General features: G+C 40.4%; 2 protein-coding genes across 6 annotated transcripts in view; one reads left to right on the top strand and one right to left on the bottom strand.

The window, feature by feature from the left end:
* The first annotated feature begins 3661 nt into the window (after positions 1–3661).
* On the top strand, positions 3662–19095 carry p2rx1 (purinergic receptor P2X, ligand-gated ion channel, 1). 3 transcript variants are annotated; one of them, XM_010743126.3, is made up of 14 exons: positions 3662–4009; positions 7609–7753; positions 10455–10526; positions 10834–10903; positions 12101–12188; positions 12327–12407; positions 12703–12844; positions 12998–13143; positions 13613–13703; positions 13792–13857; positions 13953–14048; positions 14385–14474; positions 14614–14658; positions 14750–19095. In XM_010743126.3, exons 1-14 carry the CDS (start codon positions 3873–3875, stop codon positions 14753–14755), a joined length of 1275 nt encoding a protein of 424 aa, XP_010741428.1. In that variant the 5' UTR covers positions 3662–3872; the 3' UTR covers positions 14756–19095. The 3 variants fall into 3 exon arrangements, with proteins under 3 accessions (XP_010741428.1, XP_010741429.1, XP_010741430.1); XM_010743127.3 differs by having other exon boundaries at positions 3663–4009; positions 10834–10891; XM_010743128.3 differs by lacking the exon at positions 14385–14474 and having other exon boundaries at positions 3664–4009.
* The window catches only part of camkk1a (calcium/calmodulin-dependent protein kinase kinase 1, alpha a), a 56963-nt gene continuing 52659 nt past the window's right edge, over positions 15304–19607 (bottom strand). For all 3 annotated transcript variants that reach the window (XM_019254367.2, XM_019254366.2, XM_027273412.1), the window contains one exon: positions 15304–19578. In XM_019254367.2, the coding sequence (XP_019109912.1) occupies positions 19506–19578 (73 nt within the window). In that variant the 3' untranslated portion in view covers positions 15304–19505. The remainder of the gene's footprint in view (positions 19579–19607) is intronic.

Raw genomic sequence — 19607 nt, 5'->3', positions numbered from 1 at the left:
TTAAGTCAGCGGAGGGCTGGCACCACAGAGCATGTATTCTTTATTTCTTTGTGACCTTCCTCCAACGCTGTACCCAGTTCTTCTTATTCCAACCCTGGCACAAACAGACACTTTGGGTAAGAGTTGACAGCTAATTAGTCTCATATTAGCTCCTGTCTTTTGGTTTTATTGAATATTCACACTTTGTGCCAGCTGACAGCACTGCTAAAATCTATAGCATTACCATACCCCGTTCCATTAAACCAGTCAGCGTTTATTTAATTAATGCTACCTAATTAACATTAATTAGCTGTTAGCACTTACCAAGAAGGGTGTGTCTGAATATTATTCCTTTTAATTAGGACAGTGGATGCATACATAAGCTGAAATACACATCACAGTGTGTGTTCTGTGTCACTCTGATTTATTTGTTTTTGTTTGGGTATTTTAAATCCTCCATAATTTTTTGCTGTGAACTGTGTTGCTCATCTTTGATGCAGCCACCAGAGGGCAACGTGGAGAGTTGACTACACAATCAGACAGACTAGAAATCAGCCTCTGAGCAGAGAGCCAGCTGCAGATTTTAAGTTTCATGTGGTCCATTTGCTGATTGTGGATGGTTTATTTTCTGATTCCGATCAGCCTTTTTAATGCTGGATTTATCCTACTGCTCTGCGTGGTATAGTCGACTAATCTGCCCGGAGGAGACCACAGAAAACTGTAAAATGATGACAGGTTGTGATCATATTGTCACTGCAGCATTCCCCTAAAATCAATACACCTACACCTCAGCCTTACTGCTAATCATATTACATTTAAGATACTTTAACATAATAACATGAGATAGCTAGTAAGACACTAGACCAACAACTAAAAGGCCTTTAGGGAACTATTTACACCTGGAAAACTAGCAAATTATTCAAGGTATACTAACAAAGGTAAGATAATCCACACAGATGTGGGACTATTTCTATATTCCAAAGTGAAGTAAGAATATTTAAAGTCTTAAGAATGAGCTGTGCTGTAAATTGGTGGCTCATGATAAGAAGTCTAAATATTTCAGGCTCTTGATCTCTTGAAAAAAAAAGATAGTGACAGTGAAATGACGTTCTCGTGTTCCGTTTTAATTAACAGAAATTAGACAGAGCCTTTTATTATCATGCTTTCTTGCCCCCGGGTCAGCATGTTAACAGTTCTGATTTTACGCAACAGCGTTTACACCCGGAGCCCGGGGGAAAAATGTGTCCTCATATATCAATCAATATGAAATGTTCCCTCTGTAATCATCCAGGCAGTGCATAGTGTTGTGCAACCATGGCGTACCTTTTTAAAGCGTCATTTGGATTTTGACTTGAAGGATTGAATTTAAGGAAACAGTTCAGGCACCAACATGTTTGGGATACACTGACTGGTTACTTAGAAATTCGCAGGAAATCATTGTAACGGTAAGGTGGGTGGACTTTCTGATTGGTTCAAGTCAGAGCAGTGAATCTATTTTGTTTTGCTCACAGACAACAACAGGCTGAAGAAACCTGTTGGGTCATGGGACTGAATGTGTCACATACCTTGGTGGGGGGTACCACCGCCAACCTGAACTTCAAGTTCAGCTTGTCTGGAAGCTCTGCACTCTTTTGACATCCTGCACTAAAATGTGCTTCTCTGTCTTCTGAAATTGCCGCAATAGTATCGTGGCAAGGTCGGTCTGTCTGGTGTGCTCATGTGGTTTAGTTAAAATCAGATTATTTTATTTAAATTCTTTATTTAAATTATCTACTTATTTGGCTCCACCAACAAAAATAGTTACACGAATGGACTGAGACTGCCCTGTTGCAGAGCAAACACATCAACATTCTCCTGAACAATAGCTTTCTTTGTTTTGATCCACAAGTCTACATCTTACCGCAGGGCAGTCAACATTAATTTTTTTGAGACGTAGCAAACTCTGAAGGCAGTTCAAAGCCCAAACTGTTTCCGCCAAGGTGTTAGAACGCCGGGCTTCTTTCCTTCCCTTTGACTTCTTCTAGCAACCACTCCAAGTTTAAATCAGTTATTTGAGAAAAAATGTTCTTCTTTGTGCTGCAAAGTTTGTTACAATTAAAGATAACGACGTTAATGAAACAAATTTAGAACACCTGTGAGACGGAGTAGTTAATAAAGTCCCTGTGCCTCTTGTCCAATCAGATTACTTGGTTGGAACTGAAATATCTCAGCCTCTAAGGGATGAATTGCCATTGCAAGATGTCACGGTCCCCAGTGGATGAACCCTAATAACTTGTTTCCTTTGACTTTTCATCTAGCACCATCAGCGGATCAAAATTTTTATTTTATAGCAGTTAACAAGCTAAACTAAGATGTTGAACTTGGTAAGAATGATCCCTGTTAAACATCAGCATGGAAGCTTTGTCATGTTTGCTTTTTTCTCACGGTCTTAAATGGCCACTTATTTAATTAAAGGGTTGGTTCACTCAAATGACTCCAATTAGAGCCGTCTATCAATGCGGATAGTTTGGAATCTATTTGTCCAGGTTTTGAGAGATCTTCTTCTCTCAGACTTTAGACGTCACCTTTAATACAAACGAAGTGAATGGAATTAAATTTGTGATTCTCACAGTATTAAAAAATACACAAAGGAGAAGAATGGATAATCAATAGAATTAACTATCAATTGTCTCCCAGTGTCCCTTTAAAAATAAACGCTTTTCTAGCAATTGGGACACATAACATTGGGTCTATTAGGGCTTTTCAGGTTATTATATGGCTTATCATTCAGCCTTTTTAAAACATTTTTTTTTACAATCCTCACAATCCTGCCAAATCCTTGCAAATCTACTAAATTTCAGTCATGGCCATTTTGTGTCAGTTTCCAGTGTATGTTTGTGTGTCTGCTTGGAAGAAGCTTTAACCAGATTTAGATTAGGATTTTTTAAAAACATGATTCCAAAATAAGTATGTCCCCTTTGCAGATCTCTGGAGATTCGAAAGCGATGCACATTTTCTTTTTCGGATGGTAAACCTTTTCATGTAATGTTCTTAATATTTCAAATTATTCATGAAATGGAGTGGATTCACTTCTATTCGAATTTTGTGTTTGTCACTTTCTCTCCTCTGAGAATGAAGATAAGAAATGCAAAACACCTCTGGGTATATGAAAGGAGAGAGTGAATTGTTGAACCCAAAATATTCCTCTCTGTGTCCCCCCCCACACACACACACACAGAAGTGGTGATAAACATAAGAAGGCTTAATGTCTGCAAATGGTGACATGAGAGGTAAGCAAAGCGAGCTGAGCTGAAACACACACACACACACACACATATATTGTGTGTCTGTGTTGGGCTTGTGTGGTTTCTGTTTCTGCCAAGAGTTCAGGAAGAGAGTGACAGTCGAAACGATAAGGCTTGATAGCAAACACAGAGAGGAGGAGGTCCGGTAAAGCTTGCTTCCTTGCGTGGCAGCTGTTGAAGTTGTTTGAACTTGCAAACAAAGTAGAGAGTAAATTCCATTTTCTGTAAATGTTTGTGCTGCATGTGACAAAAAAAGAGAGAGAGAGGGGAGAAATGCAATGAATGAGGAGATGCAGTGGTGTGAATGGGAGGACATATGTGAATGACTGCAAGGAGAGTAGTGACCCTGTGGAGAGAGAGAGAGAGAGAGAGAGAGAGAGAGAGAGAGAGAGACAGGATAGAGCAGCGTGGGTGGGAGGAAGTCCTACAATTCAGGACTTCTCATGAAGCGTGTCAGACGTTTCTTATGAGAAGAGGAAGAGGCTCTTTCCCACAAGTGAGGAACGAGACATAGAAGACCGGGAAGGAGAAGAGGAGTTTATATGCAAGCGGGGTGAAGAGAGAGAGAAAGAGAGACCCTCCTCTCTGTGGGTCAGTGGATGAGAGAAGATGAAGAGCCAAATCACCAACGCCCTCTCTGACTTCTTCTTTGAGTATGAGACCCCACGCCAGGTGTTGGTGAGGAACAGGAGGGTGGGAGTGGTGTGCCGTATCATCCAGCTGGGCGTCCTGGCCTACATCATCGGGTAAGACGCAACAGATTCATCCTTCTTCTTTTTAGGGACTGTTTGGAGGGGACAACAGGCAGAAGTGAATGCAGAGAGGGTTTGCATTGTGTTGCATGTTTCAACTTGCAGTGACACAATCAGATGCAGGTTGACTTCTCAGAATGACCCAGCAAATACCAACCACTAGAGTGAAGTAACTCTGATGTCTTAATTTTGCACCGTGTGACAATGAAAAAGCATTATTGACTAATCAAACATTGAGACATCTTATTTGACTTCTGGAGGGTGCTACCAAGCCTCTTACCGGGCAGTGTTGACACAGCAAACCAAACAAAAAAAAAAGAGTAATGATGGAGTGAGTGATGTTAGATAACTTTTATTATCTGCCCATGTCAAGTTGAGACAAAGAAATACAGCGTAACTTGCATGTCCAACCGCTTGCTTTGACATTGTTGGATGGCATTTCCTGGAAGCTGACTCACTTTTTTGGGGAAAATCACTCACGGACTGTTTGTGTTTGGGTGTGTGTGTGTGTGAGTGTGTGTGTGAGTGTGTCCGCACCTCTGAGCAGCAGAACCTGAGGAGCTGTGTGTGATGAACACGCTCAGGCATATGCTAACACATATAACAATCAACCGTTGCCCAATTTCGCTGCCAAACGGGGCAGAGAGACACGTTATCTTCCGGTGGTGATGTTGATGGTGACCAAAAATCTGACAGAGAAAGGCAAAGAAGAAGAGTATTCTCACGCTAATGGCGAGGTTATATTTCAAAAAAAGAGAAACAGAAAGCTGATTTAAACTGAAATGGTTTCTCTTTGTGGTCCATATCTTGTGCCCATCAGGATGCTTTAATCTTGATAATCTTCAGAGTCAGACTACAGCAAAAAAATAAATGCAGTTAATCATTCTTTTAAATCTCTATGTTTTAGGCTGAGGAAGCTGCTTTTTAGTTTGCACGGCGCACTGATGGAAAGAAAAAATGAACATCCACATTTGCAGTGTCTATCCGTGCGTGACAGAGCTCACCTGCCTTTTGCAGCCATCAGTCCATATTATTGGTGATGGGCCCCGAAAGGAGATGTGATTATAAAGCTGTCCAGATTCTCCTCTTCAGGGTTCAAGCAGCATGTCTGTCATGTCGAAGCAGAAGTCAGTGCTTGTCTCTCAGACACTAGCAATGAACCGGTGAACCACTGGTTGTTCTTTTAGGAATATTACACTTCATTTTTTATATCACTTTTTCTGTTTGCAACTTAAATCAGCAGAAAGTTGGAATGCGTTGTAGTTTTTGGTACACTTACCTTACGAATATATTTGAACTGACAACCTCTCATGCATGAATAATGACGCATCCTTGGACGGCTACACTTTAGAAGTGCACACACAGGATGGTGCTCTGCATACAGTTCTCTAGAAAACATATTTGATGGATGAATTGAATCTCTTAATAAATAAAATAAAAAGCTGATTCAATAGAGCGAGAACATCAGCTTCAGCAGACAATAATTACTGTCCTTTTTAATTAATTCCGGTCTTTGTCACTTTAAAGTTCAGGAAAATACCATTGTTTGCATTTGATAATGATTCATTGAAGCTTTATTTTTCTTTTTTTCACTCTGATTGTCTTCACAAAATGAGCACTAATCTCAGAGCCACCGTATGGCAGAGAAGAAGAAAAGGCCTCCACACATCAAGCAGCCTCTTCCCTGCCTCCTTCTATCAGAGAAGATACAGATCTCACTTAGACTGCTGTTTTGGAAGATCCTTCCATTTTTTCACGTTCACGGGTTTCTTTATTACATTAATGTGCTCTATATTTTCTCCAGTTCCTTCTGGAATTTAAGCTCCGACTTGCATAATTTGATTGCTTAACTGATAGAGGCGGTGGCTCTGAACTCATTGCACATACTTCATTCCGGTCTGCAGTCTGAAAGATGTTTCTGTTCGTCTGTTGCTGTAAGGCGCTTTCATTGTCCACACAGACAAATGAACCTGAGCTGAAATGCATGCTGTCCTGTAGGCCTTCTGCCAGGGGGTAATTGCTTTTCACACCCTTGTACACATGCTGTACATGTGTGTGTATGTACACACAGTGTCCTTCCAGTGCACACCAGCTGTTACAACAGAGACCTGATTGTAAAGCTGGATTTCGCTGCATCCTTTTACATGACAAAGTGTTCACAAACTTCTTCTTAATGCAGTAAACTCGACTTGAACTGCAGTTTTTGGCCGATGTAAATGCATCACATCAGGAGTAGTAGATTACCTCAAGGCTGTAAGAAGTAATCAGATTATTTGCTGAAGTAAAATAACAAACATCTTAACAAGATGAATACTTCCTCGGGCCTCCATCAGTTATTTAGATGAAACCGCATGACAAGTTAAATAAGGAAATGTGTCTTTGAACTGACTAACTGACAACAAGCCAAAAACCTTTGGGAAGCACTGGTTTGATCTTTAACAATGCATTGTACTTCATAAGTTCATATTTTCATCATACGTTTTATTTTGAAATGTAAAACTTTAAAAGTGAAAAGTAACTAATGGGTACCAAAAAAAAGTACACTATTTAGTATAAAGTAGATATACTCAAGTAAAGTACAAGTACCTTTAATTGTACCTAATTAGAATAAATCAACTGAGTTACATCCAGTCAATGATAACAATCAGTACACTTGGAGGAGACATCAGCTCACTGATAAACATGTGAGCTGACGCCTAATGTGACATTCAGATTTCTTAGAAATACTTTGCTGGATCAGCTTTCAGCAGGGATAGTGGTATTTCATTATTGGTAATACGACTGTATCTCTGCTCAAACATCACTGTATTAAAGTTCATTATTTGCTTTCCATTCCAGCTGCTTCCACTTTCTTTACGGACGCGTAACATGTTTTGAAACTGGCAAGAAGCCACCATGAAATGAATATTGGTGCATGTCTGAGATTCCATATGTCAGATTCGCTTTTGTGATGGTAAAAGACGAGAGTGCGAGCAACATGACATTGCACAATCACTTGCACATGTGTCCCTGTGAGGTATGCTGTCGGCATGTGCAGAAATGTCAACATCGTCGCTATACATGCCCTTGCCTGTGGGGTTGTTTGGATGGATGGATGGATGGCTGGGGTAGGGTGGTGGCAAGGTTATTATTATAGTTAACTATAGCTGAAAAAGAGTGAATATTTTGAACTGAAACTGAAAATTAACTGAAACAATATAAACCAGGTAAAAATGAAAGAAAAATAAATGTTTTTAGTTTTAATCTTTGTCATATTTGGAGGCATTGTGCATTTATTGATACTAGGATGTCTACATGACTGTGGGTCATTGCCTTCAAGCGTTGTGCCTGTCTTAAATATTTCCCCTGACAAAGCCCTCCATTGTGATAACAATAACAATGTAAAACTAATACTGAAACTGATAAAAACTGAAGTGAAATTAAGGAATAGAAGCGGTCACTCAGCTTCATTCTCTAGAGGTGAGAAACTCCACAAGTGAAAGTGTCACAGGGAAACAAAACTAAATCTAAAAACTAAAATTAAAAATACAAAACCACGATAACTGACTGAGTCTGACAGGCCTGACAGGATGTTTTCTTTGTGTCTCTTCCAGGTGGGTGTTCATCTATGAGAAAGGCTACCAGTCCACAGATACAGCCGTGAGCTCCGTCTACACCAAAATGAAAGGAGTCGGTTATACCAGTGTGAATGGAACAGAGAGAGTCTGGGATGTGGCTGACTATGTCTTCCCTTCGCAGGTTGGTGACCGGTTTGTTAAAGCCTTACATGCATGCAGAAACGGTAAATATGTGCTACCTGCTGCAAGTCACTGAGCATTGTTTGGGGTTATGGTAAATCTGGGACAGACTCAGTGAAGTCGTGAAGTGACCATCCATGAATCAAACTGTCAGGGTGAATAAACATCAGGCTGAGTCAGACAAGCAACGTGGAAATGCTGCGCTCCCTGAAGAAATGTGGTCACTGGTCTGACGTGACGAGGATCAGGGTTTAGTCATGCTTTTAAAACATCCGTGTTGACTATATTTTATGCTGCGAGTTAAGTCAATGACAAACAGAAAGATTATCTGGCTTTATCAACATCAAGGTGTCTCCATGCTTTATCAAAAGTCATTCAAGCTTTCCCGTAAAGAGCAGAGCAAATAACCAAATCAAAACAATCAAAAGCAGATGGATTTCATTGTTTACTTAAAATGTCCTGTCATTTGTGTGAAAGACATAAAGAGACACAATGAAGATTGTCATGTTTGCCTTGAGGTCTGGGCGTCGGCGTTTTAATTCAGAGCAGAGTTGGTCACCTGCTTTGTTTCAATAAAACCCAACCAACGACATGAAACGGTCTCTTTTGTCTCACACTGTGATTGAGTTTGTCACTTTTGTTGAGTTTGAACTTTAATAAAAGTGTGTAATGTTCTGGATATGACCTCTGTGACTATACACGTAAAGGTCAACAGCACCAAAGTACCATACTGTGGCATCCAGCATCTTCCATCCAGGCTACCTCTGTGCTGTTTCCCAACAGAAACTCCACATGTGCATCCAGACGGGACACTGAGTGTGTATTAAAGGCTGTGCATCAGCTACAAAGTCAATGGATAGATGTGATTAGTTGCGAATTTTCCCACGGGCAGTGTTTTAAATCGGTCCAAAAATGTGTGAGAGCAAAAGGAAAGAGGAGAGGGTTTCTGCTGGGTTCAGTCCAGGGCTCAGTTATCACACAAACGCACACGGACACGCACTAACACAGACATGGTCGGTGCATCCATTGCCTGTAAGCCTGTTGGCAACGTCTGCACAGTTTGGCTGTTTGGGGCAAATCAACACGGACTGCGTAAACAGTCCATGAGGCTAAAATGAGCTTTGCTTCCTGTCTGAAAACACCTCAGAGTTCAGTGATTAGCCACTTATAACTCATTTCAAATAAGCCTCAACACCACAAAGTGTTTTTGTATGCATTAAACAGACCGTTAGTTAGAGTTAGAGTTGTGTGTACCCAAATGTTTAAACCCAGTGTGTCTGTCAGAGGGTGAGGAAGGAAGTCGGAAGACATGGCTGAATGCGATGTAAATAAAATGACCTCATTACCTCATCTGTAAACAATTTCTGCCTGAGTGGCTTCACATAGATTTTCATCAGTCATTAACTACGAAGACAACAACTCCAATGTGATCAGCTCAGTCAGTGGAGAGAAAGTGCACAGTAGTCCAAGAGAAAGGTTTATTAAAGAATGCAGGATTATCGATACACGTCATGACACGAAGCCGAAGCTGTCTTTTCTGACTCGTCTACACGCGCCCAGGACAGAGACGCAACTACTTTATGTCCATAAATGGTCATTAGTCTACAAACAAGGAAATAAGTTTAACCCCGCAGTGGTCTGACATTGACGTCTTTGTTATGTCAGCCCTATAGCCTGACCACAGTTATCATAGTAATGATCAAAACGCTTTTCTAAACACAAAGGCAGCTGCTCTGTGTCTCAAGGACTTTCGGATGAAATGTAATTCGTGCTACAGTGATATTATATCATGAAGTATAAGAAGTTTAAGTGTGGTCATTTCTTAATCTCAAACAATTTATCGAAATAAGATAAGTTAGGTCGACTTGTGAACAGAGTGAGACGTTGTTGTCGAACTATAAGCTCAGTGGCAACTTCCCTCTGAGTACGTCCCCTCTGAGGCCTCGCAATGGCCAGGTACCTTTGGTGGATTGTTAATCGTCGTCTTGACCTCATGATGTCAAAATGTGAACAGCAGGACTGTTTAAATACAAACTGTCATTGAAGCAGAACATTTAGTGGTCCATTCATGGATCAGACATTTGTTGTAGAGAACAGCATGTTATGCAATAATTACTGAAACATTTGAACAATTGGGACTAAAAAGTTTAGAGAAGCTCAACCTTTAAAGGTTTTAGTTCTTTTTAGGTGCATTCTGAAATTTCATCCTAAAGCTAAAGATATCCCTAACTTGTGAGTAGTGTATGCTTGACACAGTCTAACGCCCCCATATATCCTTGACGTTAGAGTAGAAAACAAAATGATCTCATGGTACGTCATGACGCTTTGGCAGCAGAACATATATTTAAGCAAACAAGATAATGGCATGTTTAATGAGAGAGCCTTCTGCCAGCTGTTTTCCTGTTACTGCTTCTCTCGTCCCAACTCTTAATACTTGCGGTACCGTGCAGATCTGAGTGCTATCGATCGTCTTATTTAAGTCTGAGCAAGAAAACAGTCATGCACCAAACAACATGTGACTTTTTAGGATGTGGCAGACCAACACTGAGATAGAGCTGATTAATGTTTGACAGGCTACCTACAATAAACTTGGCATGTTGCGTAACAGCTACTACATCCTTTATCGTGTCATTTTATGGCATTAACATGGCATTAAAAAACAAAACAAAGTAAATCAACACATCACTTCTTTTAAACCTCAGGGATCTTCTTCCTTCGTGGTGATGACAAACTACATCATAACTGAAGGTCAGGAAATGGGAAAGTGTCCAGAGGTAGGTGGAAGTTTCTCGTCTCTCCTGCTCCCTGATTTCTTCTTCTTCCTCTCTGTTTTCTCCTCCGACTTTTAAACTTCCATAAATAGTAAAACAGACGGAAATTGTTTCTCATTCCAAGACTGTTTCCATAATTGGGTAATTGTGCAAGTGTCGAATAGCAGGTTCTGTATGCTGCAAAATATCACAGCAAACACCATCTTCAGATTGCCATATTGTTTTCATTGCTGAAATGAACTTGTTTCTTCACATTCACATTCCACAGCTGTGTACATACACTGACCCCCTGATCTCTTGTGTGCAACAGCTACCAGGCAAGCACAACTGCAGCTCAGACGCCGACTGTGAAGGAGGGAGATACAGACGTACGGCACACGGTAAACTCTGACAGTGTGTGACCTCAGGAGTCCTCACCGTCCGACTGTACATTTGTGGCCAAGCGCACATCAGCCCAAACCTTTGGCTTTTTTGTTTTTGTTTCTCAGAAGCTTTAAGTCCTTCTTAAACTCAAACTTCTTAAAGCTAGTCACAGGACCCAGGATGTGCTGAGGGAGGTGATATGATCAGGTTATGTAGAAATGTATTTGCCAAATGGGTTGTGGCTCCTGAGAGCTATAGGATGGGCTCACGTAGTGAGTCACGTAGTAACTAAAATACACCAGATCGGACTCGTCACTGTCACTACTAAGATAAACACTTGGATGTATCGTGCATTGCTCTGGCACTGAGACAAATAACAAAACCAAAGTCGTCTTAGCAACCAGACAGCAAGTCTCTGTGTTAATATTATAGTTTGTTGTGTCATTAAAGCCAATAAAACCCTGCCTTAAGCAATTAGACGCAAATACACTATACATATAGGTACAGGCACACACTCACGTCACAATAAGTCCTGTGCATAAGAGATGAGACAAAACATAAGCACACAGAGACATAAAAAAACAAGAACAACCGTCCAGACGAGGGCTTTTTTAATAAGTCCAAACACATACAGTATCATGAGTGAGTTCAAAGAGCGGTTATATAAATTTTATTGTCCCAGGGTTCAATTCTGAGCCTTTCAAGTGCTCTGTGACCCGCATCAGCTTCAATAAGATCAGTGTTAACCAAAGCTTTAGATCTGTCTGTTTCAGACCAGTCAGATCCACCTTGAGGTTGCAGTATTGCTTCAGAAGCGGCGTGCTGTCTCCACGCTCGCAGACAAGTAAACATGGCGGACGCCTCTGCGGCTAAACAGGCTGGGAAAGGTCACAGATCGACAAACGCCTGCTGGAAAACTGTCTATGAACTCATCCAGCACACGATGACAAAGACTGATACCAACGAAACCAATCACATGTGGAAGAAAGTCTATGTTAGGATCAGAGCCAGATAAAAACAGCTATTTCAGCGCCTGCTCTGCATTGCTTTTATATCTTTGCTCGCTGATGCCAATTCAAGATAAAATGATTAAAGCTCACATCCTTTTTTTTTTTTTTTTTTCTGCTGCTGCTTGAATCACATGTTGTACTTTTGCTTGCTGACGTTAAAAAAAAAACAAAGTGTCTAATGATGAGATGTGTTTCTGTTTCAAGGAGAAATGACGGGAGTTTGCGTTGACTCCACCAAGACTTGTGAGGTGCTGGCTTGGTGTCCCGTTGAGAATGATCACAACATACCTGAGTATGTGGAAACGCTGAATTATTCATACTGTAAACTGATACTGAACTGCAGTGCATGTGATTATTGGCTTTGTATGAAAATATAATTTGTGATGTGCTTCTGCTCATACTCTCTCTCTCTGTGTTTATTTCCATCTAGTCCCCCACTGTTGATATCTGCAGAGAACTACACACTGTTCATCAAGAATTCTGTAACTTTTCCCTTATTTGGTGTCACAAGGTGATGATGATTCATTGGTATTAAGTTAAATTTAGCTCAGCGGATGCTACAAATGATAAATAAAATTGCTTCTTAAAGGGGCACTCCACTGAATTTACAGAAATAGCTCAGTTTTAGTCACCACGGCTAAAGTGAAAGTGCAACTCTAAATCGCTGGAGTACTCCTTTAAATTGAGTTAGTCATCAGATACTGTTTAAAATCACAATGCTGGTAAAAGCAAACAAGTTGAATGTCACGCCTTGTCTGTCTTAAATGCAGTATCATCAGAGTAACTCTGTGTTTTACAACGAACAGGAGTAACCTGGTGGAGGGTATTGACTCTTCTTACATCAGGAGATGCCTTTATCATCCGAAGGATGCTCCACTGTGTCCCATATTCAGACTGGGAGATATAGTTCAACAGTCTGGTTTCAGCATTGAAAACATAGCCAAAGAGGTAATCGGCTGCTTTAAATCTTCACTCAACGCTGGGAATGTTTTTCATGTGCACGCAGATTTTGCATGTATTGTCTTTTGGTGCTTTGTTTCTTTTGTCTCTCTTGTTATCACGGAGATTTGTATCATGTATTATGTGCTTGTGTCCTGACAGGGAGGGGCTATTGGCATTGTAGTCGACTGGACGTGTAACTTTGATGTGGCTGTAAAACACTGTAAGCCAAAGTACAACTTCCACGGCCTATACGGACACCCCGACGAGAAAGACAAAGTCAAAGCTTCAGTGGGATACAATTTCAGGTGTGTAAATATACAGAACCAGCCAAAAGTTTAGAGACACTTCATTCATTCAGGTAAACAGGACTGCCATGTTTCTACAGTAGCCCAGACAGGACAAACTAAACACTGGTTCCAGGACAAGGGGGAGACGGTTGCAATCTAGATGTCACTAGCAATAGTTTGAGATTTTAGGAAACACGATACCACTCTTATATCCTGGTTCGAACTCCGGCTTGGGCCATTCTAAGCAGCGTTTGCATGTTCTCTCAGTGTCAGCATGAGTTCTCTCCGGATACTTCATATCTTGTGTTGTGTTGGCTGTTTGTCTTTGTGTGCCCTGTGATGAACTTGCAACTTGCACAGGGTGTACTCCACCTCTCGCCCAATGTCTGGGATCAGCTCCAGCTGTGGGAAATGTAAATATTTACCACACGCTTTGACAAATGTCATTTACAATACACATTGTAACAATTCCCATGGCTGTTTGCAGGTATGCAAAGCATTATATTGAGAATGGCACTGAGAAAAGAACCCTCCTCAAAGTGTTCGGGATCAGGTTTGATATCATTGTGCAGTCACTGGTAAGTAATATAATTTTATTTATAGGAATTTCTGACTTGAGAAATAGACCAAGGAAACTTTATATCCCTGGTTCTTTGTCTTTCACAGGCTAGAAAATTTGATATCATCCCAACACTGACAGCTATAGGCTCTGGAGTGGGCATTTTCGGAGTGGTATGTTGTCACCTGCCTTATATATCAGTAATAATTTATTATCTGTGGAATAATTTGTATACTAACTCATATATTTATGATTTTTTATTTATCAGGCAACTGTGGTATGTGACCTGGTGTTGCTCTATTTGCTACCAAAAAGAGAATTTTACAAGAACATGAAATTCAAACACACAGATTCACATACACAGGTAAGATCTATGATGCATAAAGTGGAAAATGCTATGTTTTAATGTAATATAACTTTGGACACAGGGTGGCAGCAGAGAAGCATTTAACAGTCAATAGCAGTCCAGACAGACACAGAACTAACCTAACCTAACCTAACCTAACCTAATCATCCCACTCCCTAGCACACACCCATCCCAGATTAAAGCTGTGTTTATGTCCATCACATTCACAGTGCATGACCATCTACTGCATGCTGAGCACAGTAGATCCTTTTATGTGATAGAAGATGAAATCTTTTCCATCCCATCCCTCCCAGACAGTTTAACTGAAACGGGCAGAACATTTTGTATTTGCAGCATGACAGCGAGTCGCTCGGTTTAGACACATGCGCCTATTACACCCTCGAAGCAAGCACAAGCCAAGTCAGAGGCACTGACCAGTCCAACGTGAGTCCATGTAGAAGTCTAGACAATAGAGGAGATGTTTTTAAATGTTTTTCCATCTATGTGATGATGTGGAGACTCCTTTTTGTCTTTACCCGAGGGGTCTAAATGACTCGTGTCCTTTGCATTTGACTCACTACAGGAGCCTGATTCAGAGGCAGGTAGCACAGAGACTGGAGAATCTAAAGTAAGACATTCATATATTTATAAGAGCAATACATATTTGCTCATTTCTGTGATGGCTAATGTTTTATATTTTTTCTGTTATTCCTGTGTAGAAGTGACCTGGGAGAAAACTTACGAGGTACTGCTTTTAAAGGTGTGCTGCACTGGAACCCTGCAAAACCACAAACACACACACCTACTGAATTGACTTGAGGCTGGGGAGGACACAAATGACAATGCTCCACATCCTCTATTATCATCAGCATCATCTTCCCTCTCTGGAAGCCACCCCAGCAGACTCTGACTCTTACTGTTGTACATACAACCACGGCATAACTCAGCTGTGTGTTTTTATTTTTTGGGTGTAGCTTGGTTTGCTTTTGTCCACACTTTGGGTGTAGCTGCCACCTCCTTGCCACTGTTTCCATGCTCATTCAGGTGAAGGAACTTTTTTTCTGGCACTCCAAGTGCTCCTGTGTGTGTGTATACAAATCATCCGTTACCTCCGTCACTGTTTTGTCAAAGCAAGATATACACACATAAATTGTGGATGTGCCACTGAGTGATTCATCCTGTGTGAAACTTGTGATTTAAATTGAATTCAATAAAAGATGTACAGTAATAATTACTGTATGTTCTGTATACATGCAAAAAATATCAAAAGGACTCAGTTTTTTTCTTTTTTATTGTCTTTGATTATGTCTAGGTGTACAAAAAGCATGCAAAAAATAGCTTCTTTATATATATTGGTACATATTTACATCGTAAGAACTGCATTCCATAGGGATGTGCCATGCTTCTGTTGTTGTGTGAGCGACAGGCGAGTGAGTACATTCAGAGAAATGCACGAGACGACACGAGACGGACATCCAGAAACACAGAGACAGCAGGCGCCTTCAAGACACACATCAGGAGAGTCACAGGAGAAACACAGCATCGATCCAATCGGCCCTGACTTCATATTATTTACAAACTCACTCTCCCACAGTCCTTCTCTTTGGAAATAATTATGACCTGAAATCTATCAAAAAAATGAAATAAATAAATAAAAGGTCCTCAAAAAGCGCTCACATCCTGTGCACCTATTGATTTTCCTCCTGTGTTTCATCACAGTAACACTCGGCTAACCTCTGCCAACGCCGACCCGATGAATCGGATATTTTTAAAACAGTATTTAATATTTATCAGGATCCATATCTGCATCAAAATAATGTGCTGACTTTTGGAGAATATATTAAGTCTGAATTGTGCAGAACTGCAACAGTGACTACCAGGTTATGGCCATTTAAATGCATCATGTGCTGTAGTACCAGTGTAAGGGAAAATTAAATTAAAATGTATTAAAGACTCAATCAGAACTGATGCACAGACAGGATTTAAAATGAGTTGTAATTGCTCGTTGCATTTAAGAGTTATAAAGTTTTGAATGTGCCAAATTTAGGGAAGATTGGCAACAATTTCAGGAGTGATTATGTCTAAAATAAAGTGATATTAATTGATTGCCACAACTTGAAAAACTAAGAAATCAGAAAACAGAAATCAGTTTAGGAATTATAACATGAAAACACACTGTCAAGGGCTTTCTAAGTGGCCACATGGTAATATAATCTGCACCAAAGGCAGTTCTTCTTGAGCCTGACGTCTTATTTTCTGTCCTGAAGCTGTGCATATGCTTCAGACTAACAGAGCAACAGAAAACATAACCTCTGCAGAGGCAATAACTGCTATTAAAAAAAAGCTATTTACTGTTGAGAAAGTGCTGGCTGGCCTGCATGAAGAGACTGTCCTATAATTGGAGGGTTAAATGTTTCATCTTCAAGGGCAGCTAGTGATCATCCATCACCGTGTCTCTAGAGAAGATCTCGAACACCAAAGCTGCTATTTCAAGCCGCTCCCGTGCTCCGAGCACCGCTCGTGTAATGGGATCTACAGTGTTTTAACATCATGCAGCATCTCTGCAGTGAAATCCAATTGCAGAGTCCATTTCCCCAGTTGTACAACAATCACAATTCTTCAGTTATTACATGAATATGCACAAGAAAAACAACTACTTGAAATCCTGTTACTGCAGCCGTTACAGCATTCTGACACAGACAAGAGAGTAAGTTAGAGTTAGTAGAAAATGGGAACATTTTAGGTTTCATTTGTAAAACTGTTTACATGCAGATCGATATCAAAGAGCAATGCTTCAAAGAGCACAGGAGACTGAGGACATACGGGTACACAGTAAATATGGTCTTTTACAGGTGAGACACTGTTTTTCTCCTTGATCTTAAACTGTACAACCTTAAATGGCTGGCAGGAACCAGTAGTGTTACATACAATCACAATAAATTTAGGCTTTTCAACAAGGACAACTCAGACAGACATTAGGATGAGCGGGGAATGAGCCAACAACGCACCAGTGAGAAAGACGACATCGATATTGCACCTCTGACAAATGTACAAACACACACGTGTAAAGCTGGCAACAAATTAGTTAAAAAAAAAAGTGTTTAACTGTTTCTTTAGCAAATAAAATATTAACATAGCGTTTCATACTTTTTGGTTCAAACAGCCCTTCATTGAAGGTTAACCTCAGCAGAGAGAAGGAACAAAAACTGAAGAAACACACGACCACAGCCGCTCATTTCACATTTCAAACTGTTAGACATTAAGATATTCATGTATCTTCTACGACATTTACTGAGCAATAACATAAAAAGATATTTTCATGATAATATTTTAACCATGATTTTTACGCATGAAGCAGGAAAGAACTAAAATCCCTCTCCGTTCTCAGAGCTTCAGTTCAGCATCCTTCACCGAAGGATACCGAGGGCAAGATTAACGGAGGGAATGCAAAGCATCCTCCGATTTTAATCAGCCACGCTGGGGACGCCAATTGAAGTGGATGGGGAAGTGTTGTTGTTGGCAGCCTGGGCCTAGTCGTGACATTGAAATGCTCCTTTTTCACTGCGGTTCAAGTGATCAGAGCACTCTGCCAGCCAAAAATGCTTTCTAGCACGGAGCAACGCACCAGGCCTGAGAGGACAAAACAAGGAGTTATATATGGAGTTATATAAACATCCATCTGAGGCAGAGCTGCTGTGGAGGCAGAAATGTTCTCATTGATTTGAATCAATGGAGACAAAACAACCCACACATGTGGCTTTTTTTTTCTAAGTTATCCAACTGCCTTGAAAGGCAACAAAGGCCCCAAATCACAAAATAAATAACTTTTCCAGTCATCCATGATCCCAACTTTTGTGATCTCACAAGATTAGGGTGCCAGCCTACCCAGAGGGACTGAATAAAACTCACTGAGGCGGGGTGAAATGTCACATTTCAGCTCTTACAATTGCACAACCCTTCCTAGTGTTTATTTACAATTTTATTTGGACCCAAACCTAAAAAAAAAAACAATTCCCTGAATATCCCAAAATATTGAGTTTCATGTGATATAATCCCAGCTGAAATGTAATCTAATTTGTATTTTATTTATACATGCATATATTTATAAAATAGATAGAATAACAGATGTGCACTTTTAGCGTAATGAAAAATTCAAATAATGAAATGAATTTTTCTGTTACGATGCATAAGAAAGTTAGTTTTGGTAGGGATAAAATTTAGCGGCATGTGGAAAAATAAATCCCTGAAACAGCCCTTGTCTTTGCATATGAAAAAAGCACACCTTTATGACCCAATGTGCACACCATAACAATTAATTTGTGACTATCCGATTCTCCTTTTTTTAAATAATCCCGGAAAGAAATACTAAAATATAACTTACTACTACTACTACTACTCTCCTCTCAGCACAACCCTCAAACTTTTCTGAGCCCTAATAATTTGTGTACAGTCCCTTAGCATGGATAACTTAAAGTAGATTCAATTTACACAATGAGATTATTTATGCCTTTAAATTAGCTCTGCATTCAAGAATTTGATATAAGATATATATATATATATATCTTTTTTTCAGTCTGTTCACACTTCATCATATCGAAAGGAAAGAGACAATGTTAGAGAACGGGAAGTCAAAACGACATAACAGTGGTAGAAGAAGCGTGAAATGACGCCTAACACAAACATAATTACACATCACACAATGGCAAAAGTCGCTTGGAACAAATGTGTTGAAGTGCAGCAGAGTCGCTGTCTTCTCTGTGCGACCACCCTGAAGGCAGCACAGGAAAGACTTCGACCTACTGATGGCACATATACAGGAAAAAGGCCGTGGGACGATAACACTGACGACACGTCAAGATATCTATGTACAATATTAAAATCATAAATATCATATCATAAAGAAAAAGCCCTGTAGTTCACTGAACAGACAATGTGGTGTCATTTACATGCTGAAGTCCGGTAACGATTATTGAAGAGGAGTTTCTCTTCGTCAGGCTGGCAATGACTGTAACAGGTGGCTATACAGTCTGATGATGAGGCCTAACTATTCATCATGCAGGCGGGTTAAAAAAAAAAAATCAGAGTTTGACAGTTTTTTTCCCACATTGCAGTGTAACGCCAGCTGACAACAAACCACCACGGTAATTTCAACTGTTAATGATCCGGAAATTCAGCGAAGTTTATCTTCTTACTGGTTCACTGATGCCAGTCCCAACCGTACGGTATGTGGTTAAAAGTACTTAAGACAAGCAACATTGTAGATCAAAGTGCCCAAGACTGGAGAAGGAAAACGAAAGCGAGTCTGTGCATACAAGTCTGAATGTTAACGCAAGCCGATATATCAGATTTGAAACCTCGAGTTTCTTCAGTGTTGATACAAAGGGAACGTGTGGACGAAAGGGGTGAGCACACAGTGATTCAAGCAAAGGGACGTGAAGGGGATGAAGCTCTGTTGACGTGGGACGTCATTGAGGCTCAAGAGGAGGGCTCGTCTTCATGCAGGTCCTCCAGCTCTCCCTCTCTGGGTCCGTCTCCTGTGCTGCTCTTTCTGAAAGAAGAATTTAAAAGAGAGTAAGA

This window comes from Larimichthys crocea, chromosome XXII (assembly GCF_000972845.2).
Source record: "Larimichthys crocea isolate SSNF chromosome XXII, L_crocea_2.0, whole genome shotgun sequence".
In the NCBI taxonomy this organism is placed as follows: Eukaryota; Metazoa; Chordata; class Actinopteri; family Sciaenidae; genus Larimichthys; species Larimichthys crocea.
Note: the sequence above shows the minus strand (reverse complement) of the source record. Positions and strands in the feature narration are given on the sequence as shown.